The 21464-nt window shown below is 39.5% G+C and overlaps 1 protein-coding gene across 3 annotated transcripts in view; it reads right to left on the reverse strand.

Annotated features, from left to right (window-relative positions):
• Positions 1 to 5104: 5104 nt before the first annotated feature.
• LOC307189933 (small acidic protein) overlaps positions 5105 to 21464 on the reverse strand; it is a 33005-nt gene continuing 16645 nt past the window's right edge. Inside the window, exons 1-4 of one of the 3 annotated variants that reach the window (XM_079928508.1) lie at positions 13835 to 15220; positions 13104 to 13164; positions 11488 to 11613; positions 5105 to 10763 (exon numbers count right to left, since the gene is read on the reverse strand). In XM_079928508.1, coding sequence (XP_079784634.1) covers positions 10533 to 10763; positions 11488 to 11544 — 288 coding nt within the window. In that variant the 5' untranslated portion in view covers positions 11545 to 11613; positions 13104 to 13164; positions 13835 to 15220 and the 3' untranslated portion in view covers positions 5105 to 10532. Of the gene's footprint in view, positions 10764 to 11487; positions 11614 to 13103; positions 13165 to 13834; positions 15221 to 21464 lie in introns of those variants that run through there. The other 2 variants (XM_079928507.1, XM_079928506.1) reach the window with 2 other exon arrangements.

Consider the following 21464-nt stretch of genomic DNA (forward strand, 5'->3'; position numbering starts at 1 on the left):
GGTGCGCGGGCTTCAGCAGTTGTGGCGCACGGGCTTAGTTGCTCCGTGGCATGTGGAATCTTCCTGGATGGGGCTCAAACCCATGTCTCGTGCATTGGCAGGTGGATTCTTAACCACTGCGCCAGCAGGGAAGTCCCTTACTTGCTTTTTCTTTATAGTTTTTCTATCTAATCAGGCATCATCAGATACTCTTAGTTTTATTTGTTCTCTGAAATGTGTACAAATGGAATAATAGAATGGAATAATAATGCATTCCTTTGTGCCAGGCTTTTTTTCACTGAACATTGTTTATGATATTCATCCATGTAACTGTTTCATTCATTTTGCTGTTGTATAGTATTCACTGTAGGAATATTCGAGGAGTATTTATCCATTCTGTTAAAGGACATTTGGATGTTTCCAGTTTGAAGTTATTAAAAATAATGCTGCTATGTACATTTTTAAACATATCTCTTGATTCACGTGCACTCATATTTCTTTTGGTGTATACCTAGGTGTAGAGTTGCTAGGTTATAAGGTAAGCATATCTTCAACTTAGGTAGAAAATGCCAAACTGTTTTCCAAAGTAGTACTAATTTATACTCCTACCATGAACATGTGAGTTGCTTCACATCCTCGTTGTGGTGGCAGCCTCTGAGACAGTGATCCCCGCCTTCTTGCATTCACACCCTCTGTAAGCCCCTCCCCCTAAGTGTGGGCTGGAGCTAGCAATTCCCTTCTAATGAATAGGATGTGACAGAACATAACAGGATGTCGCTTTCTTTCTTTCTTTTTTATTGGAGTATAGTTGCTTTACAATGTTGTGTTCTGTACAGCAAAGTTCAGGATGTCACTCTCAAGATGAGGTTACAAAGAGACTATAGCTTCTGTCTTGGGCGTCCTCTGCTTTCTCACTTGCTCACTGTGAAGGCCATGTTGTGAGCTAACCTGTGGGGAGGCCCACAGGGCAAGGAACAGATATCTCTGACCAGCAGCCAGTGAGGACCTGAGAACTCACATGAATGAGCTTGGAAATGGGTCCTCCCAGCCTCCAGTTAACCCCTGAGATGATTGTAGCCCTCTCTGACACCTTGATTACAACCTTGTGAGAGAGCTTCAGCCAGAGGCACCCAGCAGAGCCCAGATTCCTGATTCATGGAAACCGAGATAAATGTTTATTGTTTTAAGTTGTGAAGTTTTGGGGGTGCTTTGTTACATGGCAATAGATAATCAATGTACTCAACAAGACTTTTTTTTTTATTGTCCCATTTTCAATGTGTATGAATTAGGTTAGCATCTTCCTGATATTATTGGTATTGAGCACCGTTTCAAGTTTGTTGACCCTTTGGATTTCCTTCTTTGTGAAGTACCTGTCAGGACTCTTATCATTATTCCGTTGGGTTATACATCTTTTCCTTGTTGATTTGTAGGGGTTCTAGATGTAAGCCTGTCTTAGCCTGGGCTACCCCTAGAAAGCAGAGCCTGAAGCAAGGGCTTGCAGGCAGAGAGTTAATTTGGGAAATGATCCAAGGAACAGAAGTAGAAAGGAAAGGAGGGGAAACCAATAGAAGCACGCCTTCTCAAGTTGGTCACTGTTGTGGGAAACTTGGGCTCATTCTCGTTGGGACCTTCTGAAGAGCCATGTACAATGTTCCTCAAAATTATCCACCTGTGTTATAAAAGAGAAGAGCATTTATCTTCTAGCTCAGGGCCCCCCCTTGACCAAGGGCTCCCCATGGGGTGTTAAATCCCTCACATCTCCAGATCCCACATGTGTGACTGATTCCCATAGGAAGCCCACGCTGGGGCAGCTAAGAAGCCCTGGGGCATCACGTGAGAGGTGTGGCTAAAATGAGATCCTACTGCAGTAATACCTAGAATAAAATGGGTGCCAAGAGGATGTGCAGTGGAGCATGAGGAATATCTGACACATAGCCTCTTATAGATGATATGCCTTGTAAATGTCTTTTCCCATCTGGGCTTGCCTTTTCACAGTGACTTTCAATGAATAGACATTACTAATTTTAAGGTAAGCAAGTGTTTAAGTCTTTTCCTTTGTAGTTTGTGGTTATTTGCATCTTGTTCAAAAAGTCTTCCTGTACTTAAGTCATAAAAATCTTCTCCTCTGGTATTTTCTAGGAGCTTTCTTGTTTTACCTTTCACAGATCTACAATCTACCTGGAACTGGTTTTTAAGTAAGGTGTGAAGTGGGCATCAGGTTTCATTTTTCCACATAGATGCGCAACTTATTGAAGAATCTATCATTTCCTTCCCACTGCTGTACAGTGCCATTTTGTCATAATCGAGTATATGTATGAATCTCTTTTTCTGTTCCATTGTTTGTCATTGTGCCAATATCGCACTATTTTAATTAGTGGAGCTTTATAGTAAGTGTTGACACACAGAAAAGCAATGTGTCTCTCTTGTTCTTATTTTTCACAACTATCCTGGCTATTTTTGGTCTTTGCCTTTCCTTATAAATCTTAGAACAAACATGTCAAGTTTTACTCCCCATCCTCCATTGGATTTTTTCTTCTATTGAGACTACATTGCATGTAGATTACTTTGGAGAGAATTACATCTCTACAATATGCGTGTCCTAATCTATGAATATGATAAATTCATTTATTTAAACCTTTAAATATTTCTCTCCAAAATATTTTATAGAAAAAAAGAATTCTGCTTCTAGCAATGGTAGACAAGGATGCTTTGAACCAACTTTCCTACTGAGAACAAATGGAAAAGGAGGCTAAAATATTTTTGAAAATACATATTTGAAGGCAATGGAGAGCTAGTAAAGCTGCGAAAATTTATGGAGCCAAGATCCAGAGGAAAAATAGGAAGCATGAGGTCAACATTTGGTATCACTTTTCCTCCTGAAGTGAATTGTCCATTCCAAAAGCTGTTGGCTGTGAGAGCCTGAGCTGTTTTTTGATAGACTGTCCTAGTCTCACTATGTTTGTGTACAGCTTAGGAGTCAGTCAAGGACCCAGGGGAGTATCTTTATGTAGATTTGGGGGCTCTACAGCTCTCTCACGTCTGGTACTCTTCCCTCCAAATTGCAATCTCTTGTCAGCCCTGTTTGCTTGTCTGTTTCTTCCACCCAGCGAGTCTGCCACCTGTTTGTGCTTGTTCGCTTTACTGTGGTTGAAAAATGACCTCAGGGAGAAACCTGGGTGGAATGTGGGACTCATTGCGTGTGCTTCCCTTTCAATGATTAGAAGCCCTATATGGGTTGGCCACCACGGATTTCTTCACCTTTATTCGTGAAGGATATTTTCACTGGGATAGGATTGTAAATTGGTGATGATTTTTTTCAGTGCTTCGAGGATATCATTACATTGTCTTCGGGCTTCTTTGGCTTACGTTGAGAAGTTAAATGTCTTATTCTTGCACCCTTAAAGTTAATGCGTCCTTTTTTCTGTCTGTACTTGTTTTCTTCTTTTCTTTGGGTCACAGCTCTTTCACTGTTGTATGCCTAGATGTGATTTTGTCTTTATCCAGCTTAGGATTTGTAGATCTCAAATCTATGTGTGGGTATCTTTTGTCAGTTTTGGAAGATTCTTAACCTTTATCTCTTTGAAAATTGATTTTCTCCATACTCTCTCTTTTCTCTTTCAGGGACTCCAATTATATGAATTCTAGCCCTTTTTTCTCTCTTTGTCCGTTCCTGGGAAACAGTATCTTATTATGCAAGAATCCATTACATCCATGTGAAAAGGATTTGACAAATCAACTAGCATTTCTCTTACTGAAATGCTTTTGCCACTCGAATTTCCCTGTACTAAGAAGCAGTGTCTGTCTCTGACATAACCCACAAGCCTTCATGGAATTGGGACATGGCCACCTTTTGTTTCAAGGACATAGGGCAAAAGGCGTGGAGGATTTTCCTGGTTACAAGGTTAAATATTTAAGGTTATAGGCTGCATTATGCTAGTCCTCAGCGGCAAATTCTGAGTGACTGAGGCACCCACATGCTCTTTGATAAAAATCTATTTGTGATATGCAGGACCCTCTAACACACAGGCCCCAAGGCAGGAGCCCATCTTACCTGGGTCTAAAGGTAGGGTTTCTCAATCTCAACACTACTGATATTTTGGGCGAAATAATTCTTTGTTGTGAAGGTCTGTCCTGTGCATGGTAGCATATTTAGCAGCATACCTGGCCTCTATCCTGTACATGTCAGTAGCACCTCCCAGTTGTGACAAGCAAAAATATCTCGATATTGCCAAATGTTCCCTGATGGGGCAAAACCCCTCCTGGTTGACAACCATTGGTCAAAGGATGGTACTCCGGACGAGAAAGACCCACTTGAAACTTAATACCAATGGCCTGCTTTGTGACAGAAAGCACATCACCGGTTTACTAGAGACATAGGTGTGTGCACCTTTGACTTTGGCTGTTTGGAAGCTCAAAGCTAAGTTTCGTATTTACTACATTAACTAACTGTGAGCCTGTTTTCAGGACTGATCTTATTTCTAATATAACAGTCTTTTAGGAAATGGCTTCACCTAATTTGAAAAGACCAGCAGGTAAAGTGTCTCCATATGAAAAAGCCTTAGGAGGCAACATCTTGGTACTGGTAACGGCACAAGAGGCACCATTTTCAGTAGTGCAAGTTAGGCTACTTGTGGCCAGCTTTGAGGGCAGGTTTTGGGAGTTGGGGAGAAGAGGGAAGGCATTGTTGGGTAACTGTGGGTGGCATATCTTGTGGGGAGCATATGGGAGGTATTCCTTTGCTTTTTCTCAGGCCTGTAGTAATTGTGGAATGCTTTCTGAGAGTGGGGTAAGCAGCTGAAGTTCAGAAATCAAATGAGTAGGGGTTCAAGGCATAGTAATTTGGGTATTAAAAGTTAATGTGTACTTCCGAGTTTGGAGACAGAAGAGTTAAGTCCTTTCTCTCTTCTCTTGAAAATCACCCAGAAGCAATAAGGAGAATGAGAAAAGGAAGTTGACTCCAGCTTCAACGAAACTAGGAGACATCTGAAACTCTTAACTCTAAAATGGGTGAAAGAGCTGAAAAAGTAGTAAAGGTCAAAGGAGAGTACAGGGGGTATGCTTGCCTCTGCAGGATCTGAGAAACCTAGCTAGTGTCTTCTTAAACGTGAGGCTATTTGTGAGACAGGTCTGTTAGAGCAGCAGGGAAGCGGTCCCCTGCGATGTGAAAAGCCATTTGGCATCTGATTTCACTGGCAGAGCTACAATGGTTCACACACATAACTCTGGACCATGATAAATTTTTCTGCCAGCTTGACCTTTCCCCTTCATGAAAACCCTGCAACACCTGGGAAGAACTTCATTTAAAGACGAGTCATCTGTTTCCCCATCCAGGTAAACAGAAATTCCTCTCTTCCAAGAGCTCATTTCTGACTTCTCTCATATACTACATCCAATCTAGAATCTAGTTCTCATTACTTCCACTATGACTACCCTAGTCCGAGCCCCTGTGCTCACCTAGAATCTTGCAATAATTTCATAATTGTGCTCTCCATTTTTCTAGTTGACTCCCTACAGCTGCCTAAGCTTTGTTAGATCATGTCACTCTAATAAAAACTCTCCAATGTCTTCTCACTCTCCTTAGCATAAAATCCAAAGTTCATGTCACAACTCTAATGATCTTATTCCTGCTCTCTCTTTGAACTCATCTCACAACCCTCTGCTGCCCCTAGCTTTATTATTCATTGCATCCCTTTACCTTGTTTTAATATGTATAAAACAAATGATATATATTTGTTTATTGTTTGTCTCCCCTCCACCAGAGTGTAAGCTTCATTAAAGGAGGGACTGATTTTGTTTACTGCTGTATTCCCAGTGGTTAGAATAGTGCCTGGCACATAGCAGGTGCTGAGAAAATATCTGCAGTTGACCAAACAATAAAAAAGAACTGGCACAGGGTTTGGAGGAGGATATAAAAATAGAAAAGGATCAAAAAAAAAAAAAAATACATGGCAGGTGAAGAGCACTCACCAGAAAAATGTTGCCTCAACAGATAGTTGAAAACTATAATCAAAGATCTCATGACAACCTTAATATCTTAACATCTCGGTAAAGTGCCGACATCAGAAATACAAGAGGATATGAGGAAACAGAAGAAACATGAGCTGGCAGAATTCAAGGAAAAAAATTACATAATAATCATAAAAATGAATACAAAATTGGAATGATAGAGTATACAGTGCTCAATCACGATGAGAAAGCATAAAAATAAAAATGACATGGAGATAGGAGATGTAACATGCACAGAATTGGAGCTTCTAAAGGAGAAAATTTCTATTTTCTATTTTTATAGATGAAAGCACTGAGAAACCTTGCTCACATGAAGTCAGTAATAGATTTTAGAAACATCACTTAATCCTCTGAACTCTTGGAATTTAGGCCAAATATCATAGTGATCTTTCTTCAAATTGTATGTCTAATGAATCAGCTGACAATCCAGTTCTCTACCAATTTTATTGAGGGCATGTAACTGGAAACTACCTGACTTGCAAAAGGAGTCATTCAGACCTTAACATCAACGTTTCAAATTGTCCCTTTGTTTGGAGGCTTTACTCCTTAGGGTAAACACAGTGAGTTTTGGGATGGATGAGAGGTATTTCTTTTTTCTAACGGGTGAAGGGTTACAGTGAAAGGAATAGTAGTTTTCAGAGATCAATTTAGAACAAGTACATATGAATGTACAGTGTTGGGAAATTGATTCTGTTGAACCCCTTCATGTATCCCAGGAGTGTGTATTCATTTGAAGACTACTGGCTAACAATGCCAAGCAATGCTATCAGGTCAAGCAAGGAATGAATTAAAAAATATGGTTCAGGAAAATAAGAATTGTTGATTTGATCAAAGTAGTTTTCAATACAGCTGTATTAAAGTTGGGTAGGGCTTCCCTGGTGGCACAGTGGTTAAGAATACACCTGCCATGCAGGGGACACGGGTTGGAGCCCTGGTCCAGGAAGATCCCACATGCCATGGAGCAGCTAAGTCTGTGTGCCACAACTACTGACCCTGCGCTCTAGAGCCCACGAGCCACAACTACTGAGCCCGAGCGCCTAGAGCCCATGCTTCACAACAAGAGGAGCCACCGCAATGAGAAGGCCGCGCACCACAACTAGAGAAAGCCTGCACACGGCAATGAAGACCCAACACAGCCAAAAGAAACAACAATAAAAAAAAAGTTGGGTATAAGCCATATTGGAGTGGATTGAGGGAGAAGGGGATGGTACTGAAGCAGACAGTAATAGAAATGTTATTAAAACTGAATATTGAAAATGTGGAGATAGGATTATAGCCGAAGTGTATGGTATCTAGGAAAAATCTTTTTTATACCTAGGGACTTGGGGAGAAATGTTGACAAAAAAAGGATCAACAGACTAAGGGAGAGGTTGAAGACTCCTAAAACAAGATAATCAAAAGTACTAGGTTCACAAGATGATGCAAAGGGTTAACAGTAGTTGACATTTACTGAGCTGTTTTTTATCAGTGTGCTTAAACTTTTTAACTGTTTCAACTAATTCTCACAATAACCATACAACGTGGTTGCTACTGATAGTCTCATTTTACAGATGAGGATAGGAGACTCAGATTTAATTATGCCCAAGGTCACTGAGTTTATCACTAAGTTAGTAGAGCTGGGATGTCACCTAGAGCATTGGAGCACTTCTCCACAGGTGTCAATTTAGGTGGAAGTTCAGGGAATTTCTGCCTGATAAAATCTCTTTAATGTACGCCAGAAAGCAAGGACATGTTATAAGAGTGAAGGAGAAAAGACAGGGTCACAAGTTTGAGAAGAGAAGTTTTCAACAGTTAAGAACAGGAAAAGAGTTGATGAGAGGTAACAGTAAGGATAACATGCAGTGTTGTTAATTAACACTTAGTAATATTGATTTGTACAGTTGGTGGCCTTTCTCCAGAAATAATCCATAGGGAATTGGATACATCTAGGGCTGTATTTTCCAGAAAGGTTATGACACTGGGGAGGGTTATTTGGGATACTGACAACAGTGACACTGAATTGACAGATCACTTAAAAATCTAGACAGGGCTTATGGAACTGGTGAAAACAGACTGATAATGACCTGATTTGAACTTGTGTAAAGGAATATAACTGTTATGGTCAGAGGTGAGGTTTCTACATTTGTGATTTCGGAGGTAAAGTTGTTTTGGGATATTGAAAGTAGCCAAGATGTGGCTGCTGTGGAGACGAGAGTAATGGAACTAAAGCCCTGTAAGTGGCCACTGATGTCAACCAGGTAGTTGCAATTTATTTCCTCAAAATTTACTCAAAGAATATGACCTATCTTTCTGCTCTCAAACTGTTGTTTTATCAGAACAGCAATCACTTCAGACTTTCTTCTGTACCTGCAATTCATCCGGATTTAAAAAATTAGATTTGAGAAGAGGATTTTTACCTATCAATACACACAAAATTGGAATCTGTGTTCCCGAAAACCTTTACAATAGAAAGATCACTGGATCACTGGTATAGTCAAGCACTTGGGAGAAGTGTATTTCAGGTAAGAAATTATCAATAGTAAGAAAAAGTTGCCACTCAACTTTCCCCTCAATAGCATGTTTCACTGCCCCCCAAAAAATGTGTTTTCCCTTATGGTACTTCAGTAGGGATATCAAAATGCCATGGCATCTCTCTTCCTTTAATCCACCCACCACACACACACAATTTGATAAGGAAAAAAAAAGCAAAAACCAACCCAATGTTCATGCTTAAAAGACAGCCATGATATTTAATGTGGTGCTGGGACACTAGGCCACATGGACCAACAGACCTAAATTTATTCCAACCCTGAATTTTGTTAATGTCCAATAATATATGAATTGGAATGAGAATTTCTTTCTCTGAAGATGAAGAAAAAAGGTCTTCCAGTGTAGTTATTTTAGAAGGAGGCTCTTCTATTTACATATAAGAACCAAGACTTATAAATAACCAAGCATATTTAAATAAACTGATGAAAATACCTTTTAAAACATAATACTGGTCTCTCCCTCTTCCATTCTTAAACATATATCAGTCTTCACTTTCTACTTAAATTAGTTGTAATAAGCAACCCTACAGACTAGCTATTTGACAATCAGTGGCCAAACTGAAATTTGAACAAAGCCAAACTTGTTTAAACCAGATACTATTTGTTAAATGTTACACATTCTACTAGTCACTGACTCAGTATTTTACTATATAGGGTAGCACCTATTATAAAACAATGTGAGACATAAGAAAAAATGAAATGTTGGGGGTCTGATACATGAAAAAATTTCAGGATGGATTGCATAATCCAGAAATCGCTTGTTCTATTTGCTACATTCCTCGAAAATTCTAAACTTCAAAATGACACAGGAATTAAAAAAAAAAACAACAACACATTAAACACATACTTAAGTATCTAGATGTGTAACAGTTCAGCAAACAAAAAGGTTTAACTCAAAGCCTTTGAACATGTCACTTAAACATTAAGATTTTGAACCCAATTACTCAAAGATCATTGACTAGCCCATAATGCAGTTTGTGTTACTCTGCTGTACAAATTAACCACATAATAACAGTCAGATCTTACTCCAACAGAAGTGGCGATAAAATCATACAGCAATACTCCTTTTTGTAATTAGATAATCAGGATAACAGCACTGGGATAAAATGAAGAGAATATCTTGTTTCAGCTTCTTGTTCAATAAGCCTATTCCTCATTTTCAGATAATGAGGATAAAGGTATCACAACCACATATGAGAAACTGCTTTCTCTTTATTTAGGTGTTAGGAAGAAAATTAACTTTGGTCACATATTACCTTAAAAAAAAAAAAATCCAGTTTTACATATTCCTAAATAGATGATAGGACCAAATGATCAGAGAAAAAATTTCTTCTGTAAAAACTGGCCAATTTTATCAAAAATCTAACGTACAGTGTCATTCAAATTATGTGAAGAATGCTTGGGATCATAACATTCCAAATATATGACAACTGCAACTCCATCCTAACCGGTGTGAAAAGTATTTGCTCTCATGTTGCTTTGGTCCAAAAGAGTAGAGCTGATTCAGTAAGAGTAAACTAAGTACCTAATCTTTTGCCAGCATTAATTTAGATTGTTACTGGCAGCAGAAATATCCATGGTGAATAGTTCTACTATAAGAGAGTATAATAAAAGAATATTTTTATGAACACATCACAGTACCAGATAAACTTTTATAAGAGAGAAACATGAAGGAACAAAAAAAGATAAACAGCTACCACACAAAAAATACTGTTTCCCCCGTAACTGTATTTGAAGGGGTAAAAAGGTAGTATTAGAAGTTTGATGATGCTAACATGAAAGGAAGTTGAGTATTGTATTTATTTCTTATTTTATACAACTCTTACTGTTTACAAAAATGGTTATAGTCATGCCCATAAAAGTGTAACCCATGGCATCTGAAAGCAAACACTCTTTGTAATTATTTAAAAGGGCCTTTTTAAAAATTATAATACAAAGGTCTGTGCTCTATAAGCAGTCCTCCACTGTGCATTATAACAATAAGGCTTACTTTTAATACAAAGACTAAGTGTTTGGGAGTTATGAACCACTGGATTTAACAAACATCATCTTATAGTTGCTTTTTGCATCTTTTTTGTTTTTGGGATCCTCCACTTCATCAGGGTGCTCAGTAGCTTGGAGTTCTTCAGCAGATTCTTCTTTCTCTGACTCTGAATCACTTTCAGAGTCATCTGGACTTTCAGGATCAGGTGAATCATCATCATCATCATCATCTCCAGCCACATCACCTTCTCCATCATGATCATCTACCTAAAAACATCAATCAACAGCTATTAAAATACATTATCCAGTATAAAAACTGGAAAAGACCCCAAAATTTTTGTCTCACTCCCTAGCCATTAACAGTTTAAGATCAGAGGCTGCCTAGGGAAGAAATGAGGACTCAGGCACCTCCATGTGTTTTATACCCTGGGACTTGAGTAGGATTTTGGTTTAAGAAAGGGCTCTGAAGACCACTCACCTTCTCCCCTCCCCCCTAGTTTGAAAATAATATATTATTATCTTCCTGATGGAAACAGTATTATTTTAAGTAAATAAGGCAAGTTAACCACTGATCCATGGGAATATTTAAACAGTTATCAATGTTTTGCATATTATATTACTTTGGAGTAATGGACCAATAGTTATTATATGAAAAGAGATGATGTAGGAAACAACCAAGAAAACTCTCCTGAACCGGTATTTACATGAAATATTTCATGTAACTTGTATGTTGTTCATGCCTACTTAAGATGTGCCCTAATGATTATCTAAGCAGAATTTATATTAAGCTAGTATCAGAAAACATATTTCTAAAACTGTCAAAAATATCTATTCTCATTATCTACAAAGACCTAGTTTGGCATGTAAAAATGTAACTGCATAAAGAAAGCCTTCTACATAGGGTTCTTGATCACTAGAGTAATTTAACACAAATAAATGATAATCAAATTGGAAATTATCTTCCCACTTAATGAAAATACATAATTACTACCTCACTGAAGCCAAGTCCACAATGTCGTCGATATCTTCCTGATAATTTACTGTCCATGCTTTGTTGATATTGAGACTCCAGTTCTTCGTTAATTTTCTTGTCTTCTTCCCCTGTATGTCCAGTGTACTTTGATTATGTTTCAGTCAAATTAATAAAAATATTTGATTACACAAAAAACCCACAATACAGATGCTATTATATTCAGGGCTGATTTCTCTAACTGTGACTAATTTTACAGCAAATTTTGTGGATGGGTTTATAAACCATAGGTAGTTACCCAACAGATAAAATAATTGAAGGATGTATTTATGATTACTTCTTTAGTAACCAACCCCCTGAAGCACAAGTTGTTTATTAAAGATGAAAAACTTAATTTTTCCCATGTAATAATTCAAACCAGATACAGGAATCTCAGAACTGCTTAAGTTTACATATTGTAACTATTAATTACTAAGAACTTTGGGCATGATGTTTTAGTTTATTTATAGTCTAATAATGGTTCTCCTGAAAGTTTCCTCCTAGTCATGCAGAAAAAATCCTCCAACAAACAAAAGCTTCTGTCTTTGAACAGAAATAATGAAAAGGCACACAATTCTGTTTAGAGAATGGCTAAATAAAATGTAAAATGACCTTGGAATGGCTTCCCTTTACGCCTTTCTTTGCATATCAGTTTACTGCACCAACATAAACTTATTTGTAATTTTATCATGCAACATTTGATATATAAATTATTTTTAACATATATTGTTATATATATAAGTTATGAAGCAGAATACTAAACAACCACCTAAAAACTTACCACCCAAGAAGCAGAACATTACCAATACCAGTGAAGCTTTCTGTACGTGACATTTTAATTTGTAAATACAAGAAGAATTTCATATTTTAAAAGAATGAATGCAACAGTTAAATATATTTCCATTCTGCCAAAGCTCAGGGACTCTTTTGCCTTTTGTAGCAGTGCAAATCAATTTGAAATAACTGTTCAACACCAGAAATATAAAATGCCTATTAATTTCTAATGTCTAAGATTAGGGCCAATTTTAAATGGGATAAAACTTTTCAGCAGACTGAATTCAAATCCAAATTCTAATTCATTTTCTGTTTTTACTTTTAAAGTTTTTCCCCCAAAATTAAAAGAAAAATTAATTTCTTCAGGCATTCCAATGAGTTTATACTCTTCCAAGATTTCAGAGCAAAACTCAGTGAATAAACTAAAAACCAGTATAATATGCCAACTATAACACTGTATATTAAATAATTTACAAAATACATGTAGACTCTAGTTACTATAGTTGGCAAGATGAGGCATAAAACCTCACTACAATTAAAATACTACATGTTGTGAGTTAGTAAAAATGAAGACAGAAACTGGTTAGTTTCTTGGTTAGAATATCATATTGATGTACATATACTCAAATCTTTTATGAAAGTATATACTAACTGTTAAATGATGTACGTAACATGTTTACATATACTACATATATTTCTAATATTTATTAATCATTAGAACTAATCAACAATTATACACGAAAGTTAGAATATCCCAAAATATGTACAAATATTTCATATTCCAAATTTAGCACCTCCACTTTAATTATATTTTACTTTCTTACCTGTTCGGAAGTGAGATGTGGATTTGTGATCTCCTATAACAAGACGACCAGTATGTTCTTTCTGTAAGAAGGCAGGAAATTTATTACAATTTGAGACCACTAATTCAACATAATTATTAAGTGTCTACTATGTGCCTGACAATATTCCAGGCTTATGGGAAACAGTGAAGAAAAAGAACTAAATTAAGATCCCTGTCTTTATGGAACTTACATTCTTGCATGGATAGGGATGGGGAGGGGACACAAAATCAGTAAGTAAATTACAGTATGTCTGAAGGCAGTGTAATTACAATAAACCAAGCAGAGGAAGGGGATAGAAAGTATGTAGAGTTCAAGCTGGAATTTTAAATGGGATAGACAGCTAGAAAAGTGGATCAATCTAAACATTTTCTTTCCTAAAATGCCAGTAAAATGAGTTGCTTTGATTTTTCCACCTTCTCTTTCTGATGTCTCAGGCATATATCATGGAAAGAAAGCAAATGAGATTTAACTGAATAAAAATAATAGATTTATAATGAACAATGTGATCGAAATTTAAAATATAAAACATAAAAATAACCATTACTATTTAACAACATACCACAAATAGCTAGCTCATTACTTTTGACTACAATAAACACCCACTTTCAAACTATCAAAAAGCACAGAACTTAAAACAATTTAGTTCTATAAAACATAAAAATAAATCTGACTCAACTAATTGGTAATTAGTTACCAACTAATCAGCTTACATAATTACTCTCAATTTATCAGTTCCAATCCACTCTTCATGGTTCATATTTAGTTTTGAAACCAAGCATGAGCCTGTGGGGCTCCCGGGCATGGAAGCCTTTCCGTGTCCCCAGTTTCTTGTTTATAGGGAACAGACTCCAGCCTCCGTGACACTCCCTGAGTTCCAAAGGGCAGATTTGAACTGTTGCCATGCAGAGACAAGGGAGGAGCAGTCAAGAAACAACAGTGTAGCCTTTGGATAGGGTCCTGGTTCTGCCTGAAGGGATACACATAACAATGAGTTCTTTACAGAACGAAAAACCCCAACAAATGTAAGATGTTAGCATTCTTTATCCCAGATTAAAAGGAACCAGAGAAGCTCTTCAAGAGACCATCTGAGGCCAGATTAAAGGAGTCACAGAAACTCATCAGACCACCTGAAGCCAGGCCCTGCACACACCCTGATCCTTATCAGCAACCCTGCCTTTGAACCACTGCTATAAAACAACTCACCAAATCCCTCCAGGTCGGGACACACAGTTTTGAGAGGTACTGAGTCTGCTGTGTCCCCCTTTGCCTGGCAGAGCAATAAAGCTGTTCTCTTCTACTTCACCCAAAACTCTGTCTCCGAGATTCAATTCCGTACTGGTGCACAGACGCCGAGTTTTCGGCATCAGTTTCACAAGGTTAATAAAGTGTTTGGGAGACTGGCCAAGATGGCAGAGTAGAAAGATCTTGAGCTCACCTCCTCTCACGAGCACACGAAAACCACAACTATCTGCAGAACAGCTATTGATGACAAAGACTGGGAACCACCAGAAAAGATCTTCTACAACTAAAGACATAAAGAAGGAACCACAACAACCTGGATATAATCAAATTCCATACCCCTTGGGGTGGGTGATCCACACACTGGAGAATAATTACACTGCAGAGGTTCTCCTGCAGGAGTGAGAGTTCTGAGTCCGACATCAGGCTCCCCAGCCCAGGGGTCTGGTACCAGGAAGATGAGCCCCCAGAGAATTTGGCTTTGAAGGCCACTGGGGCTTAACTGCAGGAGCTCCACAGGACTGGGGGAAATACACTTCACTCTTCGAGGGAGCATACAAAATCTCACATGTACCCGGACACAGGGCAAAAGCAGTAATTTGATAGGCACCTGGGCCAGACCTACCTCTTAGTCTTGGAGAGTCTCCTGGAGACACGGGGTGGTAGGGGGACTGTGGCTCACCCTAGGGACACAGACACTGATGGCAGAATACCGGGGAACACTGTTGGCGGCTGACATCTTGGCTTATTAGTTCCAAGACCTTATCCCACCCAACAGTCTGTAGGTGCTAGTGCTGGGACTCCTCAGGCTAAACAACTAACTGGGCAGGGACACTGCCCCACCCCTCAGCAGACAGGCTGCCTAGAGACTTACTGAGCCCACAGCCACCTCAAGATATGCCCGCTAGACATGGCTCTGCCCATGAGAGGACTAAGACCCAGCTCCACCCACTAGTGGGCAGACACTAGCCCCTCCCTCCAGGAAGCCTGCACAAGCCTCTAGAGCAGCCTCACCACCCAGGGGGCAGACACCAGATGCAAGAAAAATATGATTCCCGCAGACTACGGACCAAGTCTGCCCACAGCAGGCCAGACTGTGCCCGCTAGCAGGCCAATGCAACCTTCAGGACACCCTGGACCCCATAACCAACTGTGTCAAGAACCACCTCCCAACCCCAAATCTTATATGTGCTCTGGGATCCAGGGGCCCTGCAGCCAGACTCCAGGAACCAGCTCTGACTACCCAGTTGCCTCCAGAATCCGGCTTAACCTGCCAATGGGTGGGCAACAGCCCCAGAGTCTTCATGAACCTGACTCTGACCACCCAGCCAGCACTAGCCTTGGGGCCCCCTAGGGTTCTGCAAGCAGTCACTTCATGACCAGGGCCTGCTGAACAGCAGCCAGCAGCATCCGCACAAGGCAGGGCCTGGCAACCAACCAAGCCCACCAGATCACCCACATAGTCAGGCCACCACAACAGAAGGACCCACACAGCCCTCTTAGGAGGAAACTCTAGAGCATATAGCTTGGGTGGCGAGAAGGGAGTGCACTGCTGGGATGCATAGGACACATCCTAGAGGGCCACTTCTCCAAAGTCAAGAAATGTAACTAACCTACCACATACATAAAAATACCAACTTAGACAAAATGATGTGGCAGAAGAATATGTTCCAGATGAAGGAACAAGATTCTACCTGAGAAAGAGTTCAGAATAATGATTGTAAAGATGACCAAAGAATTTGGGAGGAGAATGGATGCCAGAGCAAGAAGTTAGAAGTTTTTAACAAAGAGTTAGAAAATACAAAGACCAACCAAACAGAGATGAAAAATACAATAACTGAAAAGAAGAATACACCAGAAGGAATAAACAGTAGACTGAGTGATATAGAAGAATGGATCAGTGAGCTGGAAGACAGAGTACTGGAAATCACTGCCACTGAACAGAAAAAAGAATGAAAAGAAATGAGGACAGTTTCAAAGACCTCTGGGACAACATCAAGCACACTAATATTACCATTAAAGAGGTCCCAGAAAGAGAAAACAGAAAGAAAAAGCCTGAGAAAATATTTCAAGAGATAATAGCTGAAATATTCCTTAACCTGGGAAAGGAAACAGTCACTCAAGTCCAGGAAGTGCAAAGAATCAAGGAACACACCAAGACACAATGTAATCAAGATGACAAAAATTAAAGATAAAAGAGAGAATATTAAAAGCAGCAAGGGAAAAGCAATAAATAACATACAAGGGAATTCCATAAGGCTATCAGCTGATTTTTCAACAGAAACTGCAGACCAGAAAGGAGTGCCACAATATATTTAAAAAAGTGATGAAAGGGAAAAACCTACAAGCAAGAATACTCTACCTAGCAGAGCTCCTGTTCAGATTTGATGGAGAAATCAAAACTTTTACAGACAAATAAAAGCTAAAAGAATTCAGCACCACCAAGCTAGCTTTAGAACAAATGCTAAAGGAACTTATCTAGATGAAAAAGAAAAGGCCACAACTAGAAACAAGAAAATTAAGAAATGAAAAAGCTCACAGACAAAGGCAAACATATAGGAAATAATCCAAATGCAAACCAGTAGGGAGGCTGACAGACAAAAGTAGAAAAATTATCTGTATCTACAATAAGCAGTTAAGGGATACACAAAGCAATTAGATATAAAATATGATATCAAGGGCTTCCCTGGTGGCGCAGTGGTTGGGAGTCCCCTACGTCGGGTCGTGCCCCGGTCAGGGAAGATCCCACATGCCGCGGAGCGGCTGGGCCCGTGAGCCATGGCCGCTGAGCCTGCGCGTCCGGAACCTGTGCTCCCCAACGGGAGAGGCCACGACGGTGAGAGGCCTGCGTACCGCGCAAAAAAAAAAAAAAAAAAAGATATCAAAAACAGTAATTGTGAGGGGAGGAGAGTACCAACGCAGGATTTCAAAAATGCATTTGTAATTAAGAGAGCAGCAACTTAAAACAATCACGTATACATATAGACCGCTCTACAAAAATCTCATGGTAACCACAAACTAAAAATCTATAATAGATATACACACAAAATTATCCACAACACTAGAGATAGTCATCAAATCACAAGAGAAGAGAACAAAAGGTGAAAGACCTACAAAAACAAATTCAAAACAATTTTGGGAGAGGGAGCTGTGTAAGAGGAAAGGTTCTCTAACCCCAGACACCCCCTTCACCAGCTGGGAAAAATCAGCCAGGACAGAAAGTGAGCTTCACTGGCTCAGAGGAGTGCAGCAACAGGCTTTAGGAAGGCAGAACAAAGAGAGACCAGCACTGATGGTCCTGGCCACCTTGCTCTACTTACTCCCCAGCCTGAGATGTGTGTCTGCTGGTGCGAGGGGGCTGGGTGCTAAAACTCAGGCTTTAGGGGACAGACCTGGGGAGAGGACTGGGGTTGACTGCGCGGAGACAGCCAAAATGTATTGGAGTATGGCCCAGGCCACAAGGTGTGAGCAGGATAATGCCTGGGTCCACCATAGAAGCCCCACTGGTAATGTGCTCATGAAGGGAGGGTCAGGACCCCACCACAGCAGCCTCATTCTCTTTGTGCTCACAGTGGGCACAACTCTTGACTCTATGAGCTCTGCGAGTAGACAAGTCCTGGTGGTTGCCTACACACAGAGGTGGGGCTGAAATATGAGCTGTGTCCAGCCAGCAGCTTTGAGACTTTGGCAGATTTATGCCTCTGGTGCCTTTGTAAGCTCAGCACCTGGGGGACATCCAAGCAGATTATTGGTGCTTCTGTGATTAGGGCGGGTCCAGGGCTAATTCCATAGCTCCCACGGTGGGTCCAGGTGCCCGACTATGGTGGGTCATGGTGCCTGACTTTGGCAGATCTGCACTGGTTGCTTTCTGATAACTGCGCCTGAGGGGCATCTGGACCAACTGACTGCATTCCCACAGCTGAAGCGGGGCCAAGAGCAGTGCCAACAACAGTGTACTTTGTGAGTACTCATGACAGGTGACAGGAGACACCACAGAGCATACTTTTCAGTGGACAGCTCCTGGGAAGAATACCCAGTGGCTCCTCTCCCAGTGGGAGCACTCTAGTCCCATCTACCTCACATTGCAGTTTAGCAACGGATCTGAGTGCTTTTACTCCAACACCTGGGGAGCAGACCCTGCCCCTGGCAGGGCTGTGACAGCTACAGAGCAAAGTGGAGACCCCTGTTCAACATCCAGTGCAGGCTCTGGTCACCACAACACCAATCACACCCCCTATCAAGGGGAAAAGGGCAAGCACACATTGAGGAAGGACGTGGCAGTCATCCATACTAAAAACGGCCTTTGCACCAAAAATATTAGACTCATTCAGGCTACACAGGGACATTCCCACATAAAAACAGCCCTTTAAGACCACAGTAGATAACTGTTTCTCCTAAAGTCATAGAGTCAGAGAAACAAGTAAAATGAAGAAACACAGGAACTGCTCCCAACTAAAAGAACAAGAGAAATCCCCTGGAAGTACAAACGATGAAACACCTCTCCAGTCTACTAGACCCCAAGTCCAAATATAAGGTAATAAAAATACTAAAGGAATTAACAAAGACTATCAGAAGAAACGCAGATCACTGTTACAAGAAACTAGAACTATAAAGAGGAGCCAATTAATATTAGAAAACTCATCTGCCAAGACAAAACTTGAGCTAAAGGCAATAAATAGCAAACTAAATAATGCAGAAGAATAAGTGATCTGGAAGACAGAATAATGGAAATCACCCAATCAGAACGGCAGACAAAAAGACAAGTGAAAAAAAATGAAAGCAATATACGAGACTTATGGGATAAAATAGAGCAAGTCAATCTACACATAATAGGATCCCAGAAGGAGAAGAAAGAAAAAAGGGGATTGAAAATGCATTTGAAGAAATTATGGCTGAAAACTTCCCAAACCAAAAGGAAACAGATATCCAGGTACAAGAAAAACAGAGTCGGAAACAAGATGAACCCAAGCAAAGCTACACCATGACATATTATAATTAAAATGGCAAAAGTTAAAGTGAGGATTCTAATGGCAGCAAGAGAAAAAGAGTTACTTACAAGGAAACCCTCATAAGTCTATCAGCTGACTTCTCTATAGAAACACTCCAGGACAGAAGGGAGTGGCAAGATATATTCAAAGTCCTAAAAGGGAAAAATCTGCACCCTAGCATACTCTATGCAGCAAGATTATCATTTAGAATAGGAGAGATAAAGAATTTCCCAGACAAGTGAAAACTAAAAGAATACAGCAATACAAAACCTAAACAGACATTTCTCCTAAGAAGACATACAGATGGCCAACATGAAAAGATGTTTAACACTGCTAATTATTAGAGAAATGCAAATCAAAACTACAGTGAGGGATCACCTCACACCAGTCAAAACAGCTATCATCAAAAAATCCACAAACAGGGCTTCCCTGGTGGCACAGTGGTTGCGAGTCCGCCTGCTGATGCAGGGGACACAGGTTCGTGCCCCAGTCCGGGAAGATCCCACATGCTGCGGAGCGGCTAGGCCCGTGAGCCATGGCCGCTGAGCCTGCACGTCCAGAGCCTGTGCTCCGCAACAGGAGAGGCCACAACAGTGAGAGGCCCACATACCGCAAAAAAAAAAAAAAAAAAAAAAAAAAAAAATCCACAAACAATAAATGCTGGAGAGGGTGTGAAGAGAAGGGAACCCTTCTACGCTGTTGGTGGGAATGTAAACTGGTACAGCCACTATGGAGAACAGTATGGAGGTTCCTTTAAAAACTAAAAATAGAGCTACCACATGACCCTGCAATCCCACTCCTGGGCATATATCCAGAGAAAAACATGGTCCGAAAGGATACATGCACCCCAATGTTCATTGCAGCACCGTTTGCAACAGCCAAGACAGGGAAGCAACCTAATGCCCATTGAAAGAGGAATGGATAAAGATGTGGTACATGTAAACAATGGAGTATTACTCAGCCATTAAAAAGAAGGAATTAATGCCCCTTTCAGCAACACAGATGGACCTAGAGACTGTCATACTGAGTGAAGTAAGTCAGACAGAGAAAGAGAAATCTCATATGATACTGTGGTGTGGTACACATATACAATGGAGTATTACTCAGCCATAAAAAAGAATAATGTTAGTTGCAGCAACATGGATAGACCTAGAAATTATCATACTAAATGAAGTCAGACAGAAAAAGACAAACATCATATGCTATCACTTATATGTGGAATCTAAAAAAATGATACAAATGAACTTATTTACAAAACAGAAACAGACTCTCAGACTTTGAAAACAAACATATGGTTACCAAAGGGGAAAGGTGGGAGGGGAGGGATAAATTAGGAATTTCAGATTAACATATACATGCTACTATATATAAAATAGATAATCAACAAGGACCTACTGTATAGCACAGGGAACTCTACTCAATATCTTGTAATAACCTATATGGGAAAAGAACCTGAAAAAGAATGGATATATGTATATAACTGAATCAGTTTCCTGTACACCTGAACTAACACAACACTGTAAATCAACCTTACTCTAATAAACATTAAATTAAAATAAAAAATAAAATAAACAACAAAGTCCTAGTGTATAGTACAGGAACTATATTCAATAACTTGTAGTACACTATAATGGAAAATAATATGAAAAAGAATATATATATAGTACAGCAAAGTATCACTTTGCTGTATGCCAGAAAATAACACCACATTGTAACTGAACTATATTTCAATAAAATATATATAAGTAAACAAAATGAGAAAAAACAGAAAACAAAAGCAATTATAAGAGGAAAGTTAATAGCAATACAAGCTTACCTCAGGAAAGAAGATAAATCTCAAACAGCCTAACCTTACACCTAAAGCAACTAGAGATAGAAGAACAAATAAGGCCCAAAGTTAACAGAAGGAAAGAAATCATAAAGATCAGAGCAGAAATAAGAAAACAATAGAAAAGATCAATGAAACTAAAAGCTGATCCTTTGAAAAAATAAACAAAATTGATAAACCTTTAGCCAGACTCATCAAGAAAAAAAGGAAAGGGCTCAAATCAATATTAAAAATGAAAAAGGAGAAGTTACAACTGACATCACAGAAATACAAAAGATCACAAGA

This window comes from Stenella coeruleoalba (assembly GCF_951394435.1).
Source record: "Stenella coeruleoalba genome assembly, chromosome: 8".
Lineage (NCBI taxonomy): Eukaryota > Metazoa > Chordata > Mammalia > Artiodactyla > Delphinidae > Stenella > Stenella coeruleoalba.